The sequence below is a fragment of the Syngnathus typhle genome, linkage group LG20, assembly GCF_033458585.1.
Source record: "Syngnathus typhle isolate RoL2023-S1 ecotype Sweden linkage group LG20, RoL_Styp_1.0, whole genome shotgun sequence".
Taxonomy (NCBI): domain Eukaryota; kingdom Metazoa; phylum Chordata; class Actinopteri; order Syngnathiformes; family Syngnathidae; genus Syngnathus; species Syngnathus typhle.
Window position 1 is genome coordinate 5,604,776 of NC_083757.1, and position 22,693 is coordinate 5,627,468.

At 44.0% G+C, this 22,693-nt stretch overlaps 4 protein-coding genes and 1 non-coding gene across 18 annotated transcripts; 1 reads left to right on the forward strand and 4 right to left on the reverse strand.

Moving 5' to 3' along the window:
* Positions 1 to 4,279: 4,279 nt before the first annotated feature.
* LOC133144103 (cyclin-dependent kinases regulatory subunit 1) lies at positions 4,280 to 6,301 on the reverse strand. 2 transcript variants are annotated; one of them, XM_061266522.1, is made up of 4 exons: positions 6,148 to 6,301; positions 5,854 to 5,921; positions 5,593 to 5,720; positions 4,280 to 4,900 (listed from the first exon to the last, which is right to left on the reverse strand). In XM_061266522.1, exons 2-4 carry the CDS (start codon positions 5,910 to 5,912, stop codon positions 4,854 to 4,856), a joined length of 234 nt encoding a protein of 77 aa, XP_061122506.1. In that variant the 5' UTR covers positions 5,913 to 5,921; positions 6,148 to 6,301; the 3' UTR covers positions 4,280 to 4,853. The 2 variants fall into 2 exon arrangements, with proteins under 2 accessions (XP_061122506.1, XP_061122507.1); XM_061266523.1 differs by having other exon boundaries at positions 6,153 to 6,288.
* A 554-nt stretch (positions 6,302 to 6,855) lies between these two features.
* Positions 6,856 to 8,411, reverse strand: rps27.1 (ribosomal protein S27, isoform 1). Its single transcript, XM_061266521.1, has 4 exons — positions 8,261 to 8,411; positions 7,642 to 7,750; positions 7,459 to 7,569; positions 6,856 to 7,007 (listed from the first exon to the last, which is right to left on the reverse strand). Exons 1-4 carry the CDS (start codon positions 8,264 to 8,266, stop codon positions 6,979 to 6,981), a joined length of 255 nt encoding a protein of 84 aa, XP_061122505.1. The 5' UTR covers positions 8,267 to 8,411; the 3' UTR covers positions 6,856 to 6,978.
* Positions 7,092 to 7,221, reverse strand: LOC133145035 (small nucleolar RNA SNORA35). Its single transcript, XR_009710809.1, has one exon. It is a non-coding gene; the product is annotated as a small nucleolar RNA SNORA35 (small nucleolar RNA).
* Positions 8,412 to 8,442: 31 nt separating the features above from the next.
* tmem79a (transmembrane protein 79a) lies at positions 8,443 to 11,138 on the forward strand. 3 transcript variants are annotated; one of them, XM_061266519.1, is made up of 5 exons: positions 8,443 to 8,759; positions 9,508 to 10,145; positions 10,209 to 10,391; positions 10,498 to 10,720; positions 10,807 to 11,138. In XM_061266519.1, the coding sequence occupies exons 2-5, from the start codon at positions 9,551 to 9,553 to the stop codon at positions 10,997 to 10,999; spliced, it is 1,194 nt and encodes a 397-aa protein (XP_061122503.1). In that variant the 5' UTR covers positions 8,443 to 8,759; positions 9,508 to 9,550; the 3' UTR covers positions 11,000 to 11,138. The 3 variants fall into 3 exon arrangements, with proteins under 3 accessions (XP_061122503.1, XP_061122502.1, XP_061122504.1); XM_061266518.1 differs by having other exon boundaries at positions 8,445 to 8,759; positions 9,436 to 10,145; XM_061266520.1 differs by lacking the exon at positions 8,443 to 8,759 and adding an exon at positions 9,308 to 9,348 and having other exon boundaries at positions 9,436 to 10,145.
* Positions 11,139 to 11,219: 81 nt separating this feature from the next.
* On the reverse strand, positions 11,220 to 21,125 carry LOC133144100 (myocyte-specific enhancer factor 2D homolog). Of its 11 annotated transcripts, none has more exons than XM_061266508.1 (15): positions 20,928 to 21,125; positions 19,297 to 19,387; positions 19,092 to 19,224; positions 18,574 to 18,777; positions 18,375 to 18,512; positions 18,073 to 18,292; positions 17,922 to 17,978; positions 17,676 to 17,860; positions 17,350 to 17,379; positions 16,612 to 16,741; positions 16,363 to 16,537; positions 16,055 to 16,123; positions 15,578 to 15,628; positions 14,962 to 15,009; positions 11,220 to 14,875 (listed from the first exon to the last, which is right to left on the reverse strand). In XM_061266508.1, the coding sequence occupies exons 3-15, from the start codon at positions 19,143 to 19,145 to the stop codon at positions 14,440 to 14,442; spliced, it is 1,797 nt and encodes a 598-aa protein (XP_061122492.1). In that variant the 5' UTR covers positions 19,146 to 19,224; positions 19,297 to 19,387; positions 20,928 to 21,125; the 3' UTR covers positions 11,220 to 14,439. The 11 variants fall into 11 exon arrangements, with proteins under 11 accessions (XP_061122492.1, XP_061122491.1, XP_061122497.1 ...); XM_061266507.1 differs by having other exon boundaries at positions 19,092 to 19,229; XM_061266513.1 differs by having other exon boundaries at positions 18,073 to 18,241; positions 19,092 to 19,387.
* Between the last annotated feature and the right edge of the window lie 1,568 nt (positions 21,126 to 22,693).

Genomic DNA, 22,693 nt, shown 5'->3' on the forward strand with positions numbered 1-22,693 from the left:
GCGGTGCAAGCATTGTCAAGGAGACCGCGGCGGCTTTGACAGCTAATTCAAAAAGAGAAGAGGCTAAAAGCATTAAACGGCGAGATAACCGCCGCTTGTCATCACCCGGGAGAACGCGGCGGCGACGACGTGTCGGAGAAGATTACAGTTTTCACGTGCGTGCCTTCCATCCATCCACTGATGTTTCTCCGACGATAAGCACGGCTCTCGATAATGCTGGACTTTTTTTTTTTTTTAGCTCCCACCTCCACCCAGCCTGTTTAATAGCTGCTAAACTCTGCAATTTTTCTTCCTTTTTAGTAATTAGTTTCTCGCACTTTCGGGCTCCATCTGTGTCACTGGCGAGAATGTGAGAAGTCTCACCCACCTCATTTCCATTTCAAATAACCCAACACAAAGCTCTGGAATGACACACTAATACAGTCAAAGTTTTGCGATCAACTGGGGACACACACAAAAAAACCCCCAAAGAAAAGCATATTATTGCCTACACTGATCATTTTGGCATTAAAAAAATAACCAACGGAGTAATCCAATGAATCTCTGTAACGACCCAGACTAAACCTATTTTAATAGCACTTCTCCCTACAGATAAAAAAAACATCCTAGCAGGATTAATAAAGCATAATTTGCCATCTAAAAATAAAATTCTCTTCTGTAAATGGGTAAATTTTGAGTTAAGCTAATAAATTAACAAAGCTACATTCGATGTGTCCGGCTACGTGTCTCTTTCTAGCAACAATCAACACAATGAAAGTCGTACATGTTGTCATGCATTATTCATATATTTTTTTTCCTTCTCGACCATTTGACGAGCATCACACCCAAATGTGTTTGTGGATTACAAGCGAGGAGGGGATGGGGGGGGGGCGTATATGGCGCCTATCTCTTATGCAAAGAGGCTATTTAGCAGACACCAGGGAAGAGCTTTAGTTTATAAGCTCTCATCGGCCGCGTCGGACGTCCCCGGGGGAGGCCGAGTAGCCTCGCTGGTGGTCAATATGTCAGACGGCGGCGTAATGCGCCATGATGAATCTAAGCGGCCCGGCCAATTAATACCACTTGGGTTGTTAGAGCGCTTGCGATTGATCACTTTCATTTCAGAGAGGAGTGGCTCGTAAAGATCGGCGGCGCTGATCAATAGAGGCCGTTTGCAGGCGTCGACGCCATTTCGCCGTCCGACGGCGTTGTTCTACACGAAGAGAGCAGTCAAATGCCGTCATGAGTGAAAATGAAGATGAAGCGCTCGGTTATGTCGAAAATTGATTTTGAGCTCGTGTCGTTTGGTTGAAGGGGATTTTTTTTTTAAGCATGTTTGCCAGTGGTGGCTAAATGCAAGGTAAGCAGAGCTGCAACACAGTCAAGTATGTTCAAAAGGGACACGTCAGGGTTGGAATCCAAACTAGATCGATGACTGGTCCATTAGGGATTTTTTTTTTTTTTTAATTTTATCAGCAAAAGTGCTCGGGCAAGGCTGCTTAATGCTCGGCGAGGCACTTAAAGAGATGAAGTCGAGTGAGGCCTACCAAAGGCGTGTCAAGGATGAATTCCAAAATGCTGCTAGAAATGGCATGCCTGGCTGGAAATGACCTCATCAGTTTTTTTTTGTTTAACAGGACTTGAAGGTAAATGTATTAAAGGGGACATCTAAAGAGCCAACACTTTCCTGTAAGTGATGCTCTCGATTTGTCTCATTTTTTTAAAATACTCTCAGCGCACCCTCGCAGCTGACAACGAGGCACTCGCTACGCTAACCTGATTCGTTGAAACTAACTTGGTTGATGCTGCTAATGTGGATTACAAAACTTAAAAATCACAAATGCTTGCTCAAGTTGCTGGCAGGTATCCATTTTAAGCAGGCGATCAATTTGAATCCACTTCACGAATTCCCCGTCGCGCTCCAGCGACTTTAATGCGACGTTTAACACGACGGCTCTAAAGTTTAATTTATGTCCTCGTTTGGTCCTTCGCCGCCAATTCCCCACGTCTAATCGGCAACACTCGGATATGAGAGTGTGATTATTTTAAATTTCAGATGAGGACAAGTACGCTTCTTTTTGCCTTAATCAAATCAACCGCCATTGTTTTGTGATCTGACATGTCGGATTCTTACACGAGGAAATTGCCTAAATAATTCACAGCCTTCACCTAAAAGTTGTGAGTCATAAGAGGCGACGAAGCATTTTGGATTTTCACTAGCTAAATAATATATTTCCTGGGGGGGATGCATTATTCATGGCTTAATTTATCTCAGGTTAGTTAAAGCATAGACTCGTCATTCTAGCTGCAAACAGCTCTCGCCTTCCCCATCTCACTCTATCAAAGTTCTCGAAGGAGACCCCGCCCCCCTGTGTCCACGACACCCAGACATAAATACTCTTCTCCCTTTCCTATCTGACCTTCTTTCTCGCCTCGCTCGGCCTTTTTGTACTCCTTATCCAGTCGCTCCTGTCTCACCTTTTACCCTTTAAAAGCCCCCCCTCCCCCTTCCATCTCTCACTGCTGTTAAATCTCCTCCAGTCACCCTCCATCACGCCCCTGCTGGCTCATTTCAGTCCATTTTAAAAGCTCAATTTTGTGGTATTTTGTAATGTCGATGACGTCTAGGAGTTCCATTTGAAAGATTTCATGACTGCCCAAATTCAACAAAGCAGCACTAACAGTCCCTTAGGACAAGAAACGTGGTTTTGAGTTCAACATAAATCGTCTGAATGGCACATTTTTCATTTATGGTGACACGAAAAAAGGCGGCCCAAAATTTTTATCGAGCATTCCAGACCAACCATGCAATGACTTTATCCATTATATAGAAATAACCATCGTAAAAATAATCTAAGCATGTTTTAATCGCATTTGTGGCCCTTAAATTTCAGTCTTCCAACACTCAAATAAACATTAATTGGTTGACAAAAATATTGTATATTGTTTTTTCCAAACTATACAAAAATAACTTTTAACAATGTACATCAATAATGACGCACATCACAAGAGTGTCGAGTTTAATATGTCAAATTGTAAAGATAGGTGGATGACTTTTCTTTCAAATTTACACCGGTGGCACCACCTTGTGGACAATAATATAATTACACCCAGAGTCGACATTTTAGTTATTTAAAAAACGGAGAAATGGCTTGAATCTGGGAACCCCACAGTGGAATTTAATTTACAATACATACAATTCGGTACTTGATGCTACAATTTTGAAGAAACATTACCAGCGGGTTTGAAACACGTCTTTTTTTTCATCATGGATTTTTAAGAGCAGAATTTTTAGTATTGGTATCACTGCAGTAGTATCGACACACTTTTACAATATCTACACTACTGCTGCATTCTAACTTTCAACACTTGGTTGAAAGGTGCTAAGCAAGTACGAAGACAATAACATGGCTGCCAGAGTCATTTTTCAAACTTTATGAGTGGCATTTGTTGACATTTTCCACTTTAATCCAAGATGCAAAAGTGTATGCAGCCAACTGGATGTTTACCGCAGGCGAGACTTTGGCGCCGGAGGAAAGAACTAACAACCTAGCAGGCCCATTTGGAGTAAAAGGTCACCTGTCACATAAATTGGCTCATTTTGCCACTCTTTGCTGTTCGGTAAATACAGCCGCAGACTCGGGTTATCATTTGCCTTTACGGCAGCAACAGGAAGCAATTTTAGAAGCTGATTCGGAGATGGCGACGGCAGATGCACAAGCTTTTTCCTAACGCCCCATCACACCTTTAAGATTGCACGTCTGGATCTCAGCGGGAAGCTGCAATTGCCGACCGGCCAGCGTGATTACCTCGGCAATATTTTCTGGGAATTGTCAGACGGGCCTAAAGTCTTTCTTTGCTACATTAGCTTTGACATGTGGCGTTGACCCCTGTTGTGCCGAGACCGACTGAAGCAAAGTCAAAGTGAGTGCATCTGGGACGGGTGGGATTTTGTTTGCTCACAGCACTGAAAGACTAAAGTAAATAGCTAACGGGTGGTTTTCTTGCAAATGGAAGGCATGAAAAGGAAAACAGAGGCAAATTCAGAAGATGAATACCAACAATGTCACAAAAAAATCAGTTCAGTACAACAAAAGCGCAGACTGGGGGTTTTGTATTGTCCCCCACTGTTCACATAACAAAAAGAAATGTTAAAAAAAAAATGTCAGTCTATTTTAAAAGCTCAATCTTGTGGTATTTTGTAGTACCACAATATTGTCCAAAAATTATGTTCATAATTTGTTTTAATTTATCTTATAAACTAAGTCAGATATTTATAAATAAAAAGATCACATGCATGTGCATTTAAAAACATTTGATATTTATTTCATAAATGGCACAACATTCATAGATACCGAGGAGCTCGTGTTCATAATTAGCCTTCTTTTCCGGCATTCCATTCTCTCGCAAGGGGATGATAAAAAAAAAAGGCAAACAAGGATGATCAATTCCACTAAAGCAGCTTTCATGACAAAAATCAGCGAAACGTTTATTTTCACCTAGCAGCAATGTCACGCCGCATGTCCGTGATGTTGTCTGATGAACACAACAAGTGAGGTTCCAAACTTTACTTTTTGGCATTTTTCTCCCCCTAGAGCTCGACTCAGTACGTAAAAAAAGAGAAAATAAACCGTAGGCAACTTTGACAGAAAGATTAGTAGACAACGGACAGCAAAAGTTCACAAGTCTTATTTTTACCCCCAGCAAAACTGAAGTGATATTTTGACTCTTCTTCCATTATTTCATAACGCCGATGATGTTCAAGTCATTTTACGATCGCCCTTTTCAGTCCACGACATGAACCGTTTCAAGTCAGGCCAGTGCCACACAAGAGCTTTGTAATCCAACAGCACGACTGCTACAGTTTTGTTTCTTTACTTTTGGTTGGTCAGAGGACGCCTGAAGAGCAAGATGTGTGGCTCTGTGGGGTGGGAAAAGAAAAAGTGGATTATTTTAAATTAGTTACGTGTAAAAGATTGTAATCTACCATCAACTAAATTGCCGTTAAATTACTTTGATTCATTTATATTTGAGAAAATATGGATACTATGTCAAAATTGGGGGGGAAAAAATAAAAATAAAATATTATTGTTAACTTACTGTCATGTTGAAGGCCATCATTGTTTTCAAATAATTTTGCTGTTCTTTTAGTGAACTTGGTATTCTCCAATGCTGCATTTGGGAAGCAACTTGCCCGACACCGAATATCAAACTGAGCTTTTTTTGTGTGTGTGTGCAGAAATTGTAGTACACTTTTCCAACAATAAAAATTCAAGTGTTACAGAAACACATCTTTGTTGAATACAGAAGTGACAACACACAATGTTCCACAGTTATTAAAAAAATAATGTACATTTTTAATCGAAATGGTGGCAATACCTGCACAATGAGACCACAACCATGACAGGACTACAGTATTTTATTTTAAACACTTAGATGCACTCATGTGCTTAGAACCATTTGTTTCCATACTATGAATGTGACAGTCATTCCAAAAACTTACCTGGCACTATGAAATTGACATTTTCATTCCAAAATGTATAACTTAGCTGGCTGGTACTGTGTACTATGAATGTAATCATTTTTGATCAAAATAAAATAAATCAAACTTACCTGGTTGGTGGATCATGTAGTGCACCCATCCTTGGCTCTGCTGCACGCCAAGGTTCCTCCATTCGGTTTCTGACATCAAATGAGTCTTTGGCACACGCTTTGCAATGTCCTTGGGCAGCATGACGTGTCTACATAATTCCACAAAACAGAGAAGAAGAAAAAAATCACAACGCCTGCAAAGTTTCTAGCAATTGGATTTTGCCAACATTATTGTTTTGAACACTGCAAATATATGTTGACGTACTTTAGCCATGCACATACCTGTATTCATATTTCTCATCGTCATATTTATCAGAGTAGTATATCTGTTTGTGCGACATGTTGACAGCCTGGTGGAGAGGGAATAAAATAGAGTCAAGGACAGCTTCAGGAAGCAATTTTTTTACTTATTAACTTAAGTTGTTAAATGTAACCGTTTAGCGGCAAGTCGTCGGAAATTTACGTTTGTTCATTTAGCTAGGTCGGCTAAGCTAGCCTGGAAAACGCGAATGACTATTTTACTTCATGAAAGTGGCAAACAAACACGCAAGGTGTTGGAAAAAGCACCTATTTTACCTTACACGATTCCACAGAGGTATATTTTGGAATTATTGGAGTTTTCTGTTGTGTTTTGGGGAGCTCGACGGTGTTGAAGGTGGCGCTCCCTTGAGTTCACCATACAATAGCAACGAGAGCCCGCTTCACTGTTCAAATGGAGTTGGCGTCGTCTCATTGGCTAACACGACCTGGAAGCCTATTGGTCCAATTGTCGCGTCGCGAGATGATGACGTTTCTCAACGGTGCCTCCCCTATCAAATGCAATTCAACGTGCAAACAAGCCACAACTTGCACATTTTCCAATGGCTTTATTTCCTTTTTTGTCTAGTACGAAAAGTGTGCGGTCTGTGCAAAACAATCTTAAAACAGACTTTTTAGTTTGGGGGTTATCATCCACGTGTAATGTGCTTATTTGCTCTCAAATTGTGTTGTAGGTGCAAAAAAGATCATTTTATTGTACATTTAAAACACGACGTGGTGTCAAAAGACCATTGACCAAATTTGACATTTGCACATGCCTATTAATTTGCAGCCCTTAACTGCGCCACAAAATTCAAGTTGGACATGGTACACTGCTTTTTCGCCAAATCATAATTTATTACTGAGCTCAACGATGAACAGCAAGGTGACTATTTTTACTTAACTTTAGTTTTATGAAGCAGGTGTTTCTTCAGAATCCCAGAAGTCATTTAGAATAATGCACTTGCCTCAAAGAATCCAACTTGATCATTTAGCCAAAACATTTTATTGAGAAACAAGAAACTGAGGGCGGCGGTTACATCTCATGCCATGGTGGCGTCTTTCTCCCGCGCTCCGTCCCTTTGTCACCACTTCAGTTCCAGAAACATTTTAGTGCTGCTTTCTCCTGAACGAGCACCCTGAGGAACACAAGACAAGAGACCAAAAAAAGTCAGTGCTCATCTGTCAGCTAACTGTACTTTGACTACAAACAGAGCTTAAAGGCTTGTTCTCAGTCTTCGAAAGGGGGGAACCAATGGTTTAGCTCAACCCTTCTGCAAACTGAGGTTTATCTGGCACATCAATGAGACTAGAAGACCACCAAACCGGAAGTCCAGTCACCTAGTAGTGCGGGGAAAACAACTAAGTAGTAAACTAATCTAGTGAAAAACAACTATTATTGCAGCTTACAGAGCAGTTGTGACAATCTTCAAACTACATTTCTGGAGAACCACACATCATTGTTGAGCCATTTTAAAAACAGGGCTGTAGGCTTCTTATGTGTTCTTGGGGGCTACTTTGACATTAGGCTTGCCTAAAGTAGAGCCACAAATGTTTGCAAAACGTGTTTTCTAGCTGGGTGATACTGACCCTCTGTTAGACGTGCTTTTCCGCCTGTGGGCTGACACAAGACCGTCGAGCAGCCGACGCACAGCACGACAGTCTGCGCGTGGCTGAACACTGTTGTGATCTTGTAGCATCCTGCGCACACAAAGTAAAATTCTTAGACTGAATTTTGCCCTAAAGTCATTTGGCAACATTGCAGCACCTTACCTGGACATTTGACATCCATGAAATAAGAGTTGGGACTTTGAACAAGGCGCTTCTTCTTGTGCCTCCTCCTTGTCTCCTCTGGAGATGGGTGCAACAAGTCTTTCGCGAGCTAGTAGGGCGACAATAAATAATTGTCAATTGTGGTGTTAAAGGCGGGACATGTTATAGTAGCGATACCACAGGGTTATAATTTAACCAAACCGGTTGTTCCGAATTTGTTTTACAAGTTGGCCAACATGACAGGTTAGGTAACCTGCCCGTTATTATTATTTTTTTTAGGGACATTGCATACCTAATAAATTATCTTTAAAAGCGTACTCCCCTCAAAATTGGCTATTTATTTCACATAGAGAAGCACAGAGGGAGTCTTTGAAGAACAAGGCTCGGCACGACTGTCTCCATGTTTGCCGTGTGCGCGCCGCCATCTTGAGCCTCAATGCACTCGACAAAAATTGCAGTTTGATTTCGGACAAAGTGCGTCTACAAGTCAGCAAGAATGGCTGAGGAACGCAGGAGCGAAATCGAAAAAGTCTCAGCTAAACGTAGGGTCGCGAACGGACGTTAAAAGCGCTATTAAACGAGGAGAAATATCGTTAGATAAGGTGGTGCGGATACTCACTGGCATGTTGGCGAGGAAATAGCCGCTGCCGAAAAGGAGGAACAACCGGAAGCGAGGCCTTGATATTCCCCCTTGCGTTCGGTCCCAAACCGGAAGTGACGAACCGGCTCGACCACCGCGGCCATCTTGGTGAGGTCGAAACTTCTGGTGCCTCTGTCGACATCTCCTGATCAATATGAAAAATGCTGCAAGTGATAACTTCCGGGAATCCCAAAGCAGACACAATTTTCCATATGTATCTCGTGCTATATTCTAATTTTGTTGCAGGAATAAAACCTGAAAAGCAAACCTATTGGACTTACTTGTTCCAGACAACAAACGAGAGAATTAAATCTTTGGGCGATGACGTCACCACGCAGGTACTGCGTACGCCTACCACACCTGTCATGCTAACTTTTTATCACTTCCGCCTATGACGAACGATTAAAAACACAAACCAAGTTTGCACTTTTCTCTACCTAATTCGACTCACTTTGGCGTGTGTGGGTGGACGAACGAGGTGAGTGGGCAGTTTACATATATTACTGTTTTAAGTGTGCGAAAGTGGGCCTAACAAGTTCCAAAGTTAAAAATTCCTCCGCAATAGTTTTTTAGCCGTCGATATTGTTTGATTTGGTTCAGTTGCCCCCCAACAGTGACCTTCAAAATGTTCCTGTCAAAACACAAACTAGTGTTTGAAGGTTATTAACGCTGGTAAAGTTTACTGTCAGTATTTTTTTTTTCTCGATTACTGTGGTCAAGAGTCACCACGAAGTAGGTACGCGTACAAGAAATACTTCCTGCTAATAATTAAACGCCGCTGTTTTATTCGAAAGATGTCTCTTTTTTTCTCCTGTTACAATGTAAAGTTTTAATTTTTTAAAATATTTAATCACAAAACATAAAATTTAAAAAAAAGGGTTAGGCGTGACAATAACATCCCAAGTCACAAGCGCGATTATATAAAGTCTGCACACCCCTATTCAAATAGCAGGTTTTCTGATTCAAAGATGAGTCCTTTAAGAAATATTTTCTATTTTAAAATGTTCTCATCATGCAGCCATGACCTTGTAAGCAACAAAGCAGAAAATCCTTGCATTTGAATAAAGGTGTGAAGACTTTTTATACCCCCTTTTACATTGTTTCAAAGATGTTGAAGTGCTTCTTAATCATTTTGAAATGTTAACTCCTCACAGGGGAAATTAAAATGATGCTACTGTGAACGTGGAGGACGTGTTTTTGACGGCCTTACAACTTTGCATTCATAGACAATTTTGCAATTTTACCTCGACTCTTTGAAGAGGACTAAACATGTCTGGCCCATTGTCCGACGAGGAACTTCTGCTTCTGCCAGTCGGCCCGATTGGACCAAGCCAGTTGATGGGAGGTAACAGGATTGCAGAAGAAGATTTGAAAGAAGATGATGAAGAAAAAGTAAAAATAGAGGAAGAGGTGGTTCCAGGAGCCAGCGATGTCACCTTGCCATGGCCTGGCGACAGGGACAAGAGCGAGGACAGGGACAAGAAGAGCGAGGACACAGACTGCGTCTCGTCGGGGGTTTGCATGTCCGACACCGAGGAAAAAGATGAGGTGCTGAGCAAATCCAAGTGGCGCGAGAGCATGCCCGAGGGTGACAAGTGGCGAGATGATCTGGTTCCGTCGCCGAGAGACAGCAAAGGAGATGGATCGCTGGCCGATGATGAACACGAGGAAGAAGAAACGTCCAATTGGGTCTCGGAGAAAGGTACCACGGGTTTCACTCCTCAGGTGAAAATAGTGCGCCGCCAGTCCAGTGAGGTTGTCCCCCAAGAGGGCAAACTGGACGTGGCCATAGATGATCATGATAAGGAGAACCCGAGGGAGTCGCAAATGGCGCCAATTTATATCTGGGATGAACAGCCAGACAGTGAGTAGACCTCAAATTTAGTAGCGCAGCGTTTCCTCCATTGCTGACCCGTGTTGTGTTTAGCCTTGTGCAGCGAGAAGCTGAAGCTGGCCTTGTGGACGGCATCAGCGGCGCTGGTGTTTCCTTTCTTGGTATGGGGTGGGTACGCACTCCTGCCCTTTGAATCCCCACTGATGGGCAGCGCCCCCCACAGGGTGGTGTACACACTGCGATGCGCCATCTTCGCCTCAGTGCCCATATTGCTTGGTAACTTTTCCTCTTAGGGGTCAACCTGGGGGAGGATCAAGTTCATTGTGTTTTTTTTTTTTGTGTAAAACATAAAAGTTGAACTCACTGTGTTGTGCGTTTGTAGGCGTGCTGGTGCACGGCGTGGCCAGGGTTCGCTATGGCGAGGTGACCCCTTCCTTCCAGAACAAAGCGCCAAACAGGAAAGTGTCAGTGCACAGACATTACGTCAGCCAATCGGTGGGACTCTTCCTCTTCTACTTCCTCCAGCTGGCTATCTTGGCGTCCTACCTTAGCCACAATCTTGTCAAAATAGTGCCGCTGCTCACCATCATCTTTGTTTTTGGAAGGTACTACAACCCCACCACAGTTTTGTATGAAAACTTGATTGCATAATGGCTATTCCCCCCCCCCCCCCCCCCCCCCCCCGCCCCAGGTTGATCTACTGGCTGTGCTTGTCGCTGGGCAGCAGCGCCCGAGGCCTTGGTTTTGGTCTGTCCTTTTTCCCTATGTTGGTCATGCTGGCCGCCAACCTCTACTTTGTCTGCTCCTCGACGGGGACAGATGCTGTTTTTGACGTGGGGCCGCCTATCACGGCCTCTCCGCCCCAGCAGCGTTGGTGGGGCTGAGTACTAACAAAAGCATAATGTTAATATATGCCACCCCAAACTCGCATTAGACTGGATTGAATATCGATTTCTTGCAAATTACTCAACGACACTGTACATCTTAACAGCAACTGTAAATAAATCTTTTTATGAGGTTGAAGTATTGCAGATATTTTTTTTGTTGCTCACTTATTTCTAAGCAGCTGATTTAACGCGTGCAGAGACAGACGAAGCACAAGGGTGAACTTCACTCCGTTTGTCATTTAATATATAAAATACAGTAAAACATACGCAAAAAGGAGAAGGTTTCAAGGGACTTGGATACTTTGGTACAACAAACACTTTTCTGTAAAAGCGGTATAGAATTTCAATAACATCAGTGCATACTTTTGTATATGAAAATATACACAAACTGTATATCGTTCAAGAAAAACAAAACGGCAAAACATCTTTACATCGAAACCCATTGCAGACTAGCTCAACACAATATATTAGCTATAAATTTCATCTTTCGTATTTTATTTGCTACATCATTCTGACTGCTTGTGACATTACGGTTACCTGCGTCCCATGCGTCTAACCATGTTTGAATTTCCACCAATTTTTTTTTTTTTCTTTATAAATATATTCTATATCTGGATGAAAACTGCAGCATTTAACTGGTACGTTCCTTTTATTGCATTTGCTAATACCGCATTGTCCGATCGTGCAAGTTGCTTTGAATCAAAAGGAAACCAGTTTGGATGTCGGTGAAAACGATGACAGTTTGATGTTTTGAAAATTACAAGCTTCACAAAGTAAAAGGCTTCATAGATGTTTGGCGATGCACTGAAGCGGTACAAAGAAACCTGAACATAACATCATACATAAGTAACAGGGGCCCAGGTGTGTTTCGCACTCCCTCGTTGAGATTTGTCAATTGACCACAAGGGGGCAGGATTGAGGCAATCGGAGCGGTGTCACTTTGCAGTCAGCGAACTGAGCTTGTTTTGGCGTCTCCAATTAAAACAAGGTACATTTAATGCAGTCTTGATTGGAAAAATACTTATTAGTTTTCTTTCGTCATGTCATTGCTATCCAATAAATATATATATTTTTTAATCTGAACATAAAATAAAGAGGGAGGAAAAAGAACTTTGGATGTTTCCACTTGTCAAGGAAATTCATGCTTGTTCAAATTTTGAAGTTTGTTTTAATTCTGTAAAAAATGTGCAGTGATAAAAATATATCGTAAAATTTTGATACATGCTTTTTATTGGACAAACTCGACTAAATGGTGGATTTTTTTGTCAATTAAATAATTTTGTCAATGTATTCTATTTTTTTTATATCATGCAATTAAAAAAATCTCAATAAAATATTTTGGCAACTATAACACTATCAATTTCCAATGAAAAACATGTATCTTAAATTGTGCAAAAAAAATGAAAACAAAAAAATCTTTTTGTAAGAGATAAAACCTTCCCAATGTAAACGATGCATCTGTGAATTGAATGATTTTTGAGATGCATAAAAAGTGGCGCAAAATGATATTTGTAACGTGCTGTCACTATCCTCTAAAAGGAACTTTTTTTTTTCCATGATTGGCAAAAACTGCTTCGTCTGAGACATAGGTACATTTTTGGCAATACATGCTAAATTATTATTTTTTTTTGTTAACTCTGAAAACAAGTCCTGCTCATCATGCCGACTTTGATTGTCCAATCAAAAAACAACACCGTGGCTGTCCTGGGGTTCAAATTCACATTTGTCAAGCCCATTTTTTTTTTCTTACGTGATATCGATTTTGAAAGAAAGTGAGTTTTAAAATGTTGTAATGCAATAACAGTCAGTTACAGAGCTTACTTAGCATTTTAAAGCTCTGCTCGAAACATCTGCTTTTTGTTGGATTTTTTTTTCCTTTTTTTTTTTTTTTTTTTTAAATCAAGAGTTACAACACAGCTAAGCGCTGCCAGTTCATGTGTGGGCTTAACAGTCAAGTGACCGCAGACGAGTAGGCGTGATTTTTTTAGGGTGGGGATATAATTTGGGGAATTGGTGAATAAGGTCCGACGGAGTAGACATCATCTCTTCTATTTTGACTAAATAACTTGTGCACACACACATTCACGCACCGAGATAATGGCGACGAAACAAATTGCTATTTAAAAATGACATCAAACAATCTTTTTTGACTTTACTCTTTGCCGTAGAAATAGGGCTAAATGTGCGTTTAGATATGAAGCTAGGCTAACGTGAAGGGCAGTGATTGTGTGCGAGTGTGTGTGTGTGTGTTGCGTTTTCAATGTGCGTGTTGGATGCGTAGCAAAAATGACAACAACACGACCGAGCAGGCGCTAAGTGGGGGGGTACGCTACCCAAACATATCAACGTCACGCTTGTTTATAATAATAATAATAGCGGACAGATCCACTGAGTTGACATTAGGGTTTTTTTTGTGCATTTTTTTTTTTTTTTTTTTTTAGGGCTAACTGGCAAAGTCTATGCAAATATATGTACATACACGCGCTTGAGGCCAAAAAGCTAACGGAAGCGTTAGAAATATAGAAATTGTCCGTTCACTTTGGGGGGGAACCACGGGAAAAGAAGATGGGAGGGCTAGCTCGTGCGAAAAATTTGGACATCAAAGTTTAGTAGAGGGTTTGTCTACAAAGTGACGGATCTTCAGAACCACTGACGGAGAAAGAACACAACAGCGTGTCTTGCACAACACCCAAGTCGTAAAGAGCCACAAGGGCGTCGGGTTATGTGTGCGCAGCGTTTCGTTTTGGCATTCCGAGGACTACGTCGGCCCGAAGCGCTTCCAAAAAAGAAGAAAAAAGTGCAGCGTGGGAGGGACTTGCTGAAGAAAGGGAAATGTTGCAAAGGGAGTCCGCAGGGAGTGATGTCCGCTGAATGTGGACTGAATAAAATGGAGGTGAGGAACATCTCTCAAAGTTGAAGGGACCCGACTGGACTCGTCAGTTGAAGAGGTTTTTTAACCCAAAAGGCTTCTTCACTTTGAAATCTTAGGTGTGGACTTGACAATAAAGCTGACTCTGACTCTGACCTAAATAGCTCGCCATATAATATGATGAGCTATTTTGTTTTTGATGTCATATTTATCCAAATGATGGAATAAGCACCAATTAGATGACTTGAAAAATGACAATTTCTGTCCACTTGCTCACTCTCGGAGTCCTACTTGTTGATTTGAGTGTCCACTACTAAGATGTTTTGCCAGCCGGACCAACGATTCCGAAGTGAAGAAGCTTTTCAGATGGAAGGCCAAGTGTCTTCAAGAGTCCACTTGCCTCTGTTCAACTTCCGAAACGTACACAGACGCGATGGTGTCGAGGCTCAAAGCGCGCGCTGAGGCATTTGAATGCAACGTCCTCACATGTGGCGTGTACGACGTGACGTGGCGTGACGTGATGTGTTGCAGTGTCGTCCAAACCTCCCTGCGTGCTCTCCCTCGCCGCTTATGTGACCCAGGTGTCCAGTCTCATTCGCTTGATGTTGCCACCTTCTGGCTCCGGCGAGGGGCTGAAGTCAGAGCGGCCCGGCCCGACACTCCCCGTGGCGGCCATGTCGGCGGCGTTGTTGTTGGCGCCGCCGCCACCGCCGCCCGTGTCCTCGCGGTCGCTGCCTTCGAAGGAGCTGGCGTTGCTGCTCACGCTGTCTGCGGGAGAACGTCCCGTGGGCGGCTCCAAGCACAGCAGTGAGCCCGGGTACTGAGGTGGTGCCGACAGGGTGGCTCCAGCGGACGGAGGCGGCGGGACTGGCGGCGGCGGTGGTGCCGGCGGAGGGCAAGGGGTGCTGCGGTCCCGACCCGGCGACACCGGCTCCGACTTGATGCTGACGCCGCTGCTGGTGTTGACCGTCAACATGGCGCCTTGAGGTATGTGCGCCACCGGCCTGAGCGCAAGAGCACCACCACCAAATTAAACAAGCAAATGGGATGACTTCATATTTTGAAGGCACGGCGCAAAAAAAAAACACACCAAGAAGCCATTTTCAACAAGCCTGTGATGCATTCAGGGGCCCTGTGGCTTGACACACAAACGAGAAAATTCCAGAAGTGAAAACGCGACAGTTCCAGAGCACCACAACAAAACATAGACGCTAACGCTAGCATGCTAAGCTAAGAGACAATCGTTTACATGCGTTTAGTGCTCACGGTGGAATCGGTATCAAATCAAACTTGGCGATAAAACCCGGTTGGTTCACTGAGTTCTCATACAAGTAACAGACAGTTCTGACTAGCTGTCTTATAAACCAGGGACCCTCGTGTACCTCTAATCTTTGGATACTCACAGGAAATGGAATCCGACTTGAAATGGCAAATCTGATTCATGATTGTTGAACTCAAAATGTTATGGTTAGTTTGTCATAACGTTTTGTTCTGGGAGCGTCGGGTGACAAATGAGTGATGTGTGATATTGGCAATTCACTTCCAGAACAATCAACACGACAGCCCTGGAAGGCAGCGTGTAGACGGGTCGTGACTGCGCAACACAGACACACATGCGAACGGCGGGGGTGCGGGGATTTTCAGCCAAAAAAAGCGTACATGAAGACAAAGCGGGGGGGGGAGGAGAAGGAAGTGGGATACAGTACCGGCCCAACCACTCATCTCTACCCAAGAGCAGGTTGGACGGAGAGCCCAGACTGTGGGGAAGAAAACAAAAGGTTGGAGCGTCCCCCCCAAAAATGCTGACATAATTGAGCGTTATCATCAACAAACCACAATGATGTCATCTGAAACAACACAAAGTCTTCTGCGCTAACTGAGGGGAGGGGACTCAACACTCGAAAACTCCCAATGACACATCGACTTCCTTCCTGCTTCGCTAAGTCGGTCGTTGAAGCAAAAACGTGCAGCGGCGAAATGACAAAAAAGACTTAACAACCTGACAGGGACTAACGCAACACCCACAGTGATGACAAATTGTGTATGTGAGTGAGATTCTCTATCGAGTCCGTCGTCACTGCTACTTTGGCAAAATGAGGTGTCTTCCTTACAGCCACAAGGTGGCGACACTGGACGCACACATTCTCGCAGACACACAGACAGGTTTAACGGTGGCCGTTCACCTCAGATTGGCAGCCAGACTGGACACCTGGCTAGACAGCTCGCTGCTTTGTTTGTCCACGCCCCACATGCTGCATGGCGACAAGAGCACAGAGTACACTTCAAGGACCTGCCGTTCAAACTAACGTCTCCGAGCCCAACCACTTAAGGAGCCAGGGTGGGTCGATTTGTCTCTTTGCGTCGCCGTCAATAACCCAAAAATGTTTCGATTATGTAGAGAGTGAAACGGTGAAATGCTGGAGAGGAAAGATGAAATGTGTCGTATGAAGAGCATGCGAGTGGATCAGAAGGAATAGCCAAGAGGACTTACACCAAGTTGCTGAGCGACGCCAGATTGATTTGCTGCTGTTGCGTTTGCTGCTGCGGTTGCTGCGAGACGACGGGCTGCTGCTGCTGCTGCCACGTCGCCATGCTGGTTGGCAGCAAGCCGCCGGGAGACGCCAGGGCGTGAAGCGCCGTAATGTCTGCGCTTGTCAGCTGGTACTCTGCGTTAAAAAAGAAAAATGGGGATTTTAAATTGAAGATAATGTATCAGCAGTCATTTGGATTTTCAACTGACCTGTGTTGTATGCCGTGGGCATGGCGGAGAAGGGGAGGCCCTGCGCCAGGAGGCTGGGCGTGGCCACCGACACCACGGGCGTGGTGAGGGTCTGGGCCACCTGGGCGCCGACCGCCAGCCGCTGGGCGTTCTGTCAGAGGGGAGAAAGAGTTGTTGCACATTTGGAAAGGCTCGCAGTGAGACCCAACACGATTACATTAAAGGCAAGCGGTAGACAAAGTCAACCGCTGAGGTCCTATTAAATGAATTGCTAACCAAAACAGCAGCACCTACTCATAGCAATTGAAATCTACAATTACCGCCTTTAATGTAATGGCAGGAAACGATGCGCTGTGGCTGAAAAAGGTGAAGATGGGTGAACGAGAATCATGCCATGCGGCGCTTCCCTCTTTTGGTGTAAAGAGTACAGTAAAGCCTCACCCGTTTGAAGATGACCATTTCTCGGTCGATGGTTTAACTAATTTTTTTTTATATTCATCTTGCCCCCTACTGAGTGAGGGTTGACTGTACTCATTTCCTTTTGGTAAACTATCCTGGATGATGACGTTTATGATGCTAGGACCAGAGAACAACACAGTCATGAGGCCTGAACCGCATGCAGTCACACACTGAGAAGGATCATCCTGAGAAATGCCACGGAAGCAAAAAACAAAACAAAAAAACAAGCAAACAAAAACGACAACAAAACCAATGTGTTTTCTTTTTCCATCCCGACCATGCTAAGAGGCGGACATTCACCTCATTTACCAACTCCAGCTCATCCTCTGTCTGCAAAGGGTGGCAACAGAGAGGGGTACATGTTTGTAAGAAGTCCCAGAGCTTAAAAGCAGGAGAAGGTGTTGCTGCATTGACGAACACGCGACAGGCCGGCGGGAAATACAGCATCTGGTCTATGTGTGTGTGTGTGTGTGTGTGTGTGTGTGTGTGTGTGTGTGTGTGTGTGTGTGTGTGTGAACCACAAAATATGCTCAGCGGAAACACCTGCAAGAATGCGGCCGTCTGCCGCCGTTGCAAACTGACAAACACGCGACGACGACCAACAAAACAAAAGATGAGCGGCTCACCATCTGCATGAGGCTCTTCCCGCCCTGCGAGGTGATGACGCGGAGGTCCGGTTTGCGCCCGCTGACCATCTGGGGGCTGGCGGGCGGCGGCGGGGGCGACTTGGCCGGGGCTACCTTTCCCAGGCTGTTCCCGTTGGACACGGCCAGGAGGCCCGGCGAGGCCCTGGCGCTGGTGTAGCCGTTAGCTGCGCAAAGAGCTGGGTTAATACGACAAGTCATGAGCAAAAACACAAATGAAGCACTTACGGACTGGACTCGGACAGCCTCCGTTCGAATTATTCAGGTCACCACCCAGGAGCGCACCTGTTGGATTCAAAGGAGAGTCGATTCCCGTTGAGCACACGAAAAAGAAGTTGGTAAAGGAAAATAACTCGCCGACCTCGGCGGAAGCGCTCACCTGCGCTGGCCGGTCGCTGCGGCAACCCGGGGGAGACTGTGTTCCTCGGAGGAGCCGGTTGCTGTGGCGACAGGAGGTGGGTGTCGGCGAGCGACGACGCCGTCACGTAGGAGGTAGTTACCAGCGCGTTGCCAGGGTTGCTGAACTGCAGCGGGCTGGGATTGGACGCCTGCACGGTGACGGGCATGGTGAAGGTCTGCGGCGGAGCCGTCGACTGCTGCTACGGTTCAATTGACGCGCGTGCGTGGGTGAGTGACGCGCAGCGCTTTGGAACCAGAAGACCGCATTGATTTCACACTCACGCCGTAACGCTTGAAGAGAACATCCAGGTCTTCTGTGGTCTTCCGAAATTTGTCGTCATTTAAGGGACTCTGATCGATGGAGTCTTCGCCGTCAGGTTCCGGACTGTCGCAACCATTGAAGCCTTTCTTTCGCAAAGTCTACAAATGAAAAAAATGTCAGCAAGATCCGATGCTGTAAAAAGGTGCAGTTCGACGTCACCTCGATGATGTCGGCGTTGGTGCGGCTCTCGTGGGGCTCGTTGTACTCGGTGTACTTGAGCAGAACCTTGTCCATGTCGGTGCTGGCGTACTGGAAGAGCTTGTTGGCGTGATTGAAGATGATCAGGGCGATCTCGCAGTCGCACAGCACGCTCAGCTCGTACGCCTTCTTCATCAAGCCGAATTTGCGTTTGGTGAATGTCACCTAGGTGCAGCGCCATATGATTGTTGATCAACATTTTCACCAAATTGGAAAAACACCCTTGACCTTTTAAATGTGTCATTGAAACTGCTGTTATTTCTTTGCGTGCAAAGTCTCGGGCCCGGCGTATTTCGTTTCAACTTCACCACGACAGCTGCTCGCGCAAGTGCACGGGTGTCAAACATGCCGAGCATTCAGCTGCCAGTAACTGGCATGAAACTAGAAACCTCCGCAGCCCTCAATCTAACTCGGCCATGCTTTAAAAGTTCACTCAGCGTTTAGTTACAACCTGGAGCTCAAAAACAGTCCTCACTTACCTGCTTGTTTCTTTCATCGGTGATCCGCTGGATCTGAATCTTTTTCCTTCCCATGATGCTTAGAGGCGGTCAATTCAAGTAAAGAAGATGTCTCTTTCGCTCTTGTGCAGTCCTGAGAGCTTTTTTTTTTTTACTGCGCTGAATAAAAAAAATAAATCAGATGCGTGAGGGCGGCGGAGGACAACAGCAGCGGCGATGCTGGCACATTTCTCTGGCTAGGTTGAAGGTGAAGCGATGGGTGGAGGAAAACCGCTTCGGTGAAATAGCTGATAATGGAGGAGTGTGTCGCTCCTCACCTGCAGGGACAAAAAAAAATCATTAAGTTATTTTTCGCTTTCAAACACTAAACCCGCTGACAAACGTGTTAATTCTCCTTCGTGGTGATGCAAGATGATGCGCTGGATGCTGAGTGATTATCAGAACATAGCTGTTCTTATCTGACATCATTCCCAAGGGGGTTTTAGGTAGATGTGTCAATGTGAGGGCACACAATGACATCTTTCTTCTTGCAATATGGAATAAAACATCATCTTTGATTGGAATGACTAAGGCCCTGTGAGGCTTCTGAGCACCCTCGCTAATGAGTGCAATTGACACTTTCATGCAACGCACGCCAACTTCCCCTCAAGGCACTGACGGCTCACTCAATTAGAAGCGGCCCGGCGTACTGATTGGACTCGGCGAGAACAAGGTCAATTCGGTTCTTTAATGAAATTTGTCCGAACTGAAATTCATCTCGTTGGATACCCGGAAGGAAAAAAAAAAAAAAGACAAACGGAGCACAATGGCCAACTTGTTATTTCAAAAGGGATGAGTGGGGGCAGTCATTTGGTTTATTACAGCGAGATCAAATTGGTTAAATCAGCCAAGTGATGCTCAAGTGAGCCTGATGAAGGGGAGTGGGGGGGACGCAATCACACCGAGGGTCTTCATCTTTCTGTTGTGGAGTGCGCTCATTAGTGCCACTGACCTTTAAGTGGACTACACACTAGCCAATGAAACGTGGCAGAGCAAAACACACACACAATTATTTCCACTTGGTGTTTATTTGTTGCAATACCTCTTTGCGTAACCTTCAACATAATGGCCAGTAGGGATTTTGGTAATGGTTGTTAAACCTGAAACTAGCAACCTGGACTCTCTCCCAAAGTTTGTTATGTGCAATTGTCTCACTAAACGTGATAAAACAATGGATGGCTGCATAATCGGAATGACATTAAAACAGAATCTCATCAAGTCAAACTCAATCTAGGTAAATATTAAGATTCTCCGCCTCCAGTGAAGCCTCAAGGACAGAAACGCAACGAGATGGGCTTTGATTAAAAATGCTCTTTTAATGATCTCACAGGTTAAAAAAAAAAAAAGTTGCTTTTTTTCCCCCAATTTTATAGTGTGGATATGTTTATGACGGTCCACATAGGGTTTTTATGGGGACGACGTCGTGGTGTCCTTTGATAGATCGGAGACAGACAGGCCCACTGACGCACGAGCGGTACCACTAGTGTAATTTGGGGACATTTTAGCTAATCTAAACCGTGGGAAATAAAACGCAAGTCAAATAAAATGACGTTGAAGCGAGAGTGCACAGGAATCGAGGCCATTAGACAATCCCTCCGGAACGAGCTGCGGCCGACAGCCATTACCTTCCGTTGCAACTCGATAGACACGCACTACTTTAATTCACATCACGGAAACTTAAGTTTGATTAAACAAGCGCATTAAGATATGCGATATGCGTCGCTATGCATTCGAGATTTAAATAAGCAAAGCAAGCGGCGGCACTCGGGGGCAAAGGAAGGGGGAAGACGCAGGAAGGAAATGTATCACTCCACTTACCCTGAAATATTGCCGATTAAAAGCCCACACAAGACACGGCTGCCGGGACGGAATACTTCTCACTCAAGAACCATCGATTAAATTACGCTTGCGTGACGTCTCGTTGTGAAAGAATCCGCGACATTTTATTCCATTTCATGTTTTAAGTAACTATACTCTCCACCAAGGCGACACAGTGCAACCAGCGTATGATAAACGTCATTGACATCAGATTTTGATGGGCGTCCGCGCAGGCCAATGGGAGGCCGAGGCAAGCTGCATCTCAGCCAATCAGCGCTCATCACGCAAGCGCGGCCCGGTCTCACAGGAGAGGACATGACGGAGGTGACGGCCATGTTGTGCCGTGGTGTTTGTATCCCTCCGCCACAGTATTTACATTTTGCATGATTTTTGCATGCGGGCAAAAATATCAGTGGAGACCAGAGGCGCTATGTTGGAGTCCGTTAGTTTACTTATTTCTGCACATCTACCTATGCCACTAATTCAGTGTCAGAAAATGACAAAACGACGTTTTTTTCGCCGACATTGTCCTGAGTCAGGACTCCTGACAGACGTGACGGCATCATATCACTGCACACTGGATGACGTACACGCACTAAGTGGTTTCTATGGACATGGTCCAGAAGACTCTGTTTATCGTCCTTAGTTTTTCGTGCTTTTATTTCACTTCATGTATGTGGGAAATATCCAGTCAGCCGTGGGTTATATCAGGTGCTAGACTAGTGATTCTCAAACGGGGGGTTTTTGGACCACTGGAGTTTAAGCATGCCGAAACTTGAGGTTCTGTGAAATATTTTGCAAAAAATGTCATATAGCGTTTTTTTTAAAAAATGCATTCCAACAAATGGATGCTGGGGTGCCATTCAAGCAATAAACCAATTATTCCTCCATACCTTCGCAATTTAAAAGCCCTGAAGGGATTTTAATGTATCACAAATCTGACATCCACGCATGAGTATTTTTATTTTAAATGTGTGTTATTACAATCTCCACTATTGGAGGATGAATGATGGTAATCTTTTCTGTAATAAAAAGCATTGTAAGATGAAGCACTTGTAATGAGCGGCTTTGCACACTTCGGCCCGACGAGGGCGCTATTGTGTCAAAGATCTCCACCATTCTAAAAGTTGTAATTCATAATAAGTGCACACGATGGCAGCATTGTGCCCGAAGAAATGAACGCTCAGCGCTTTTTTGTTTCATAAAGCGGATTATTTAAAAGGACTCGTATCAATTTGAGCCATTGATTTAATCCAAAAATAAATGGGCATTTAAATTTAATACATATTCCCGTGAGTGGGCATTACAAAAGATCTACAAAAGCCATACATTTATGCCCATGGCAAAAAAAAAAAGACAGCTTTCACATTTTAAGAAAACAAGATAAAAGTATTTTGCCAAGTAAAATTTTCAAGTTAGATTTTCATTTGATTTTAAGTTTTACATTTTTTAATTATCAAATATATTTTTAAATATGAATTTGTCATTAAATTATGTATATTGGTGAAAAAATCCTGTTGAAGTGTGTTTTCCAATTATATCAGATGTAAAATAAATTTAAAGTTATTGTTTTACAACCAGAGAAATTCAACACTGCAGCTTCTAATTGTTTTCATGCATTACTGGTGCTTCCATTAAAGCGATTATTTAAAAGGTGTGATTAAAACATAGATGAGCTTTTCATTTAGTCCACTATTGTGTTGCAGTGGAGATTTATGGATATATGTTGCATTTCAATGTGGACAACACTCAAGAGGTGCATCCTT

Bases quoted from the DNA above. Each gene is read 5' to 3' on its own strand.
- LOC133144103 (XM_061266522.1), bottom strand. From the start codon at position 5,912: ATGTCGCACAAACAGATATACTACTCTGATAAATATGACGATGAGAAA. The intron at 5,721-5,853 runs GTATGTGCATGG...GGAATTATGTAG, and splicing joins GATGAGAAATATGAATACAG to ACACGTCATGCTGCCCAAGG. The intron at 4,901-5,592 runs GTAAGTTTGATT...CCCACCCCACAG, and splicing joins CTACATGATCCACCAACCAG to AGCCACACATCTTGCTCTTC.
- rps27.1 (XM_061266521.1), bottom strand. The intron at 7,570-7,641 runs GTAAGGTGCTGC...TTGTGTGCGCAG, and splicing joins CATGGATGTCAAATGTCCAG to GATGCTACAAGATCACAACA. The intron at 7,008-7,458 runs GTCAGTATCACC...TGTGTTCCTCAG, and splicing joins AAAAGCACGTCTAACAGAGG to GGTGCTCGTTCAGGAGAAAG.
- tmem79a (XM_061266519.1), top strand. From the start codon at position 9,551: ATGTCTGGCCCATTGTCCGACGAGGAACTTCTGCTTCTGCCAGTCGGC. The intron at 10,392-10,497 runs GTAACTTTTCCT...GTGCGTTTGTAG, and splicing joins CTCAGTGCCCATATTGCTTG to GCGTGCTGGTGCACGGCGTG. The intron at 10,721-10,806 runs GTACTACAACCC...CCCCCGCCCCAG, and splicing joins ATCATCTTTGTTTTTGGAAG to GTTGATCTACTGGCTGTGCT.
- LOC133144100 (XM_061266508.1), bottom strand. From the start codon at position 19,145: ATGGGAAGGAAAAAGATTCAGATCCAGCGGATCACCGATGAAAGAAAC. The intron at 17,979-18,072 runs GTGAGCGCTTCC...TGAATCCAACAG, and splicing joins GCAGCGACCGGCCAGCGCAG to GTGCGCTCCTGGGTGGTGAC. The intron at 15,629-16,054 runs GTGAACGGCCAC...TCTTCCCCACAG, and splicing joins AGTCTGGCTGCCAATCTGAG to TCTGGGCTCTCCGTCCAACC.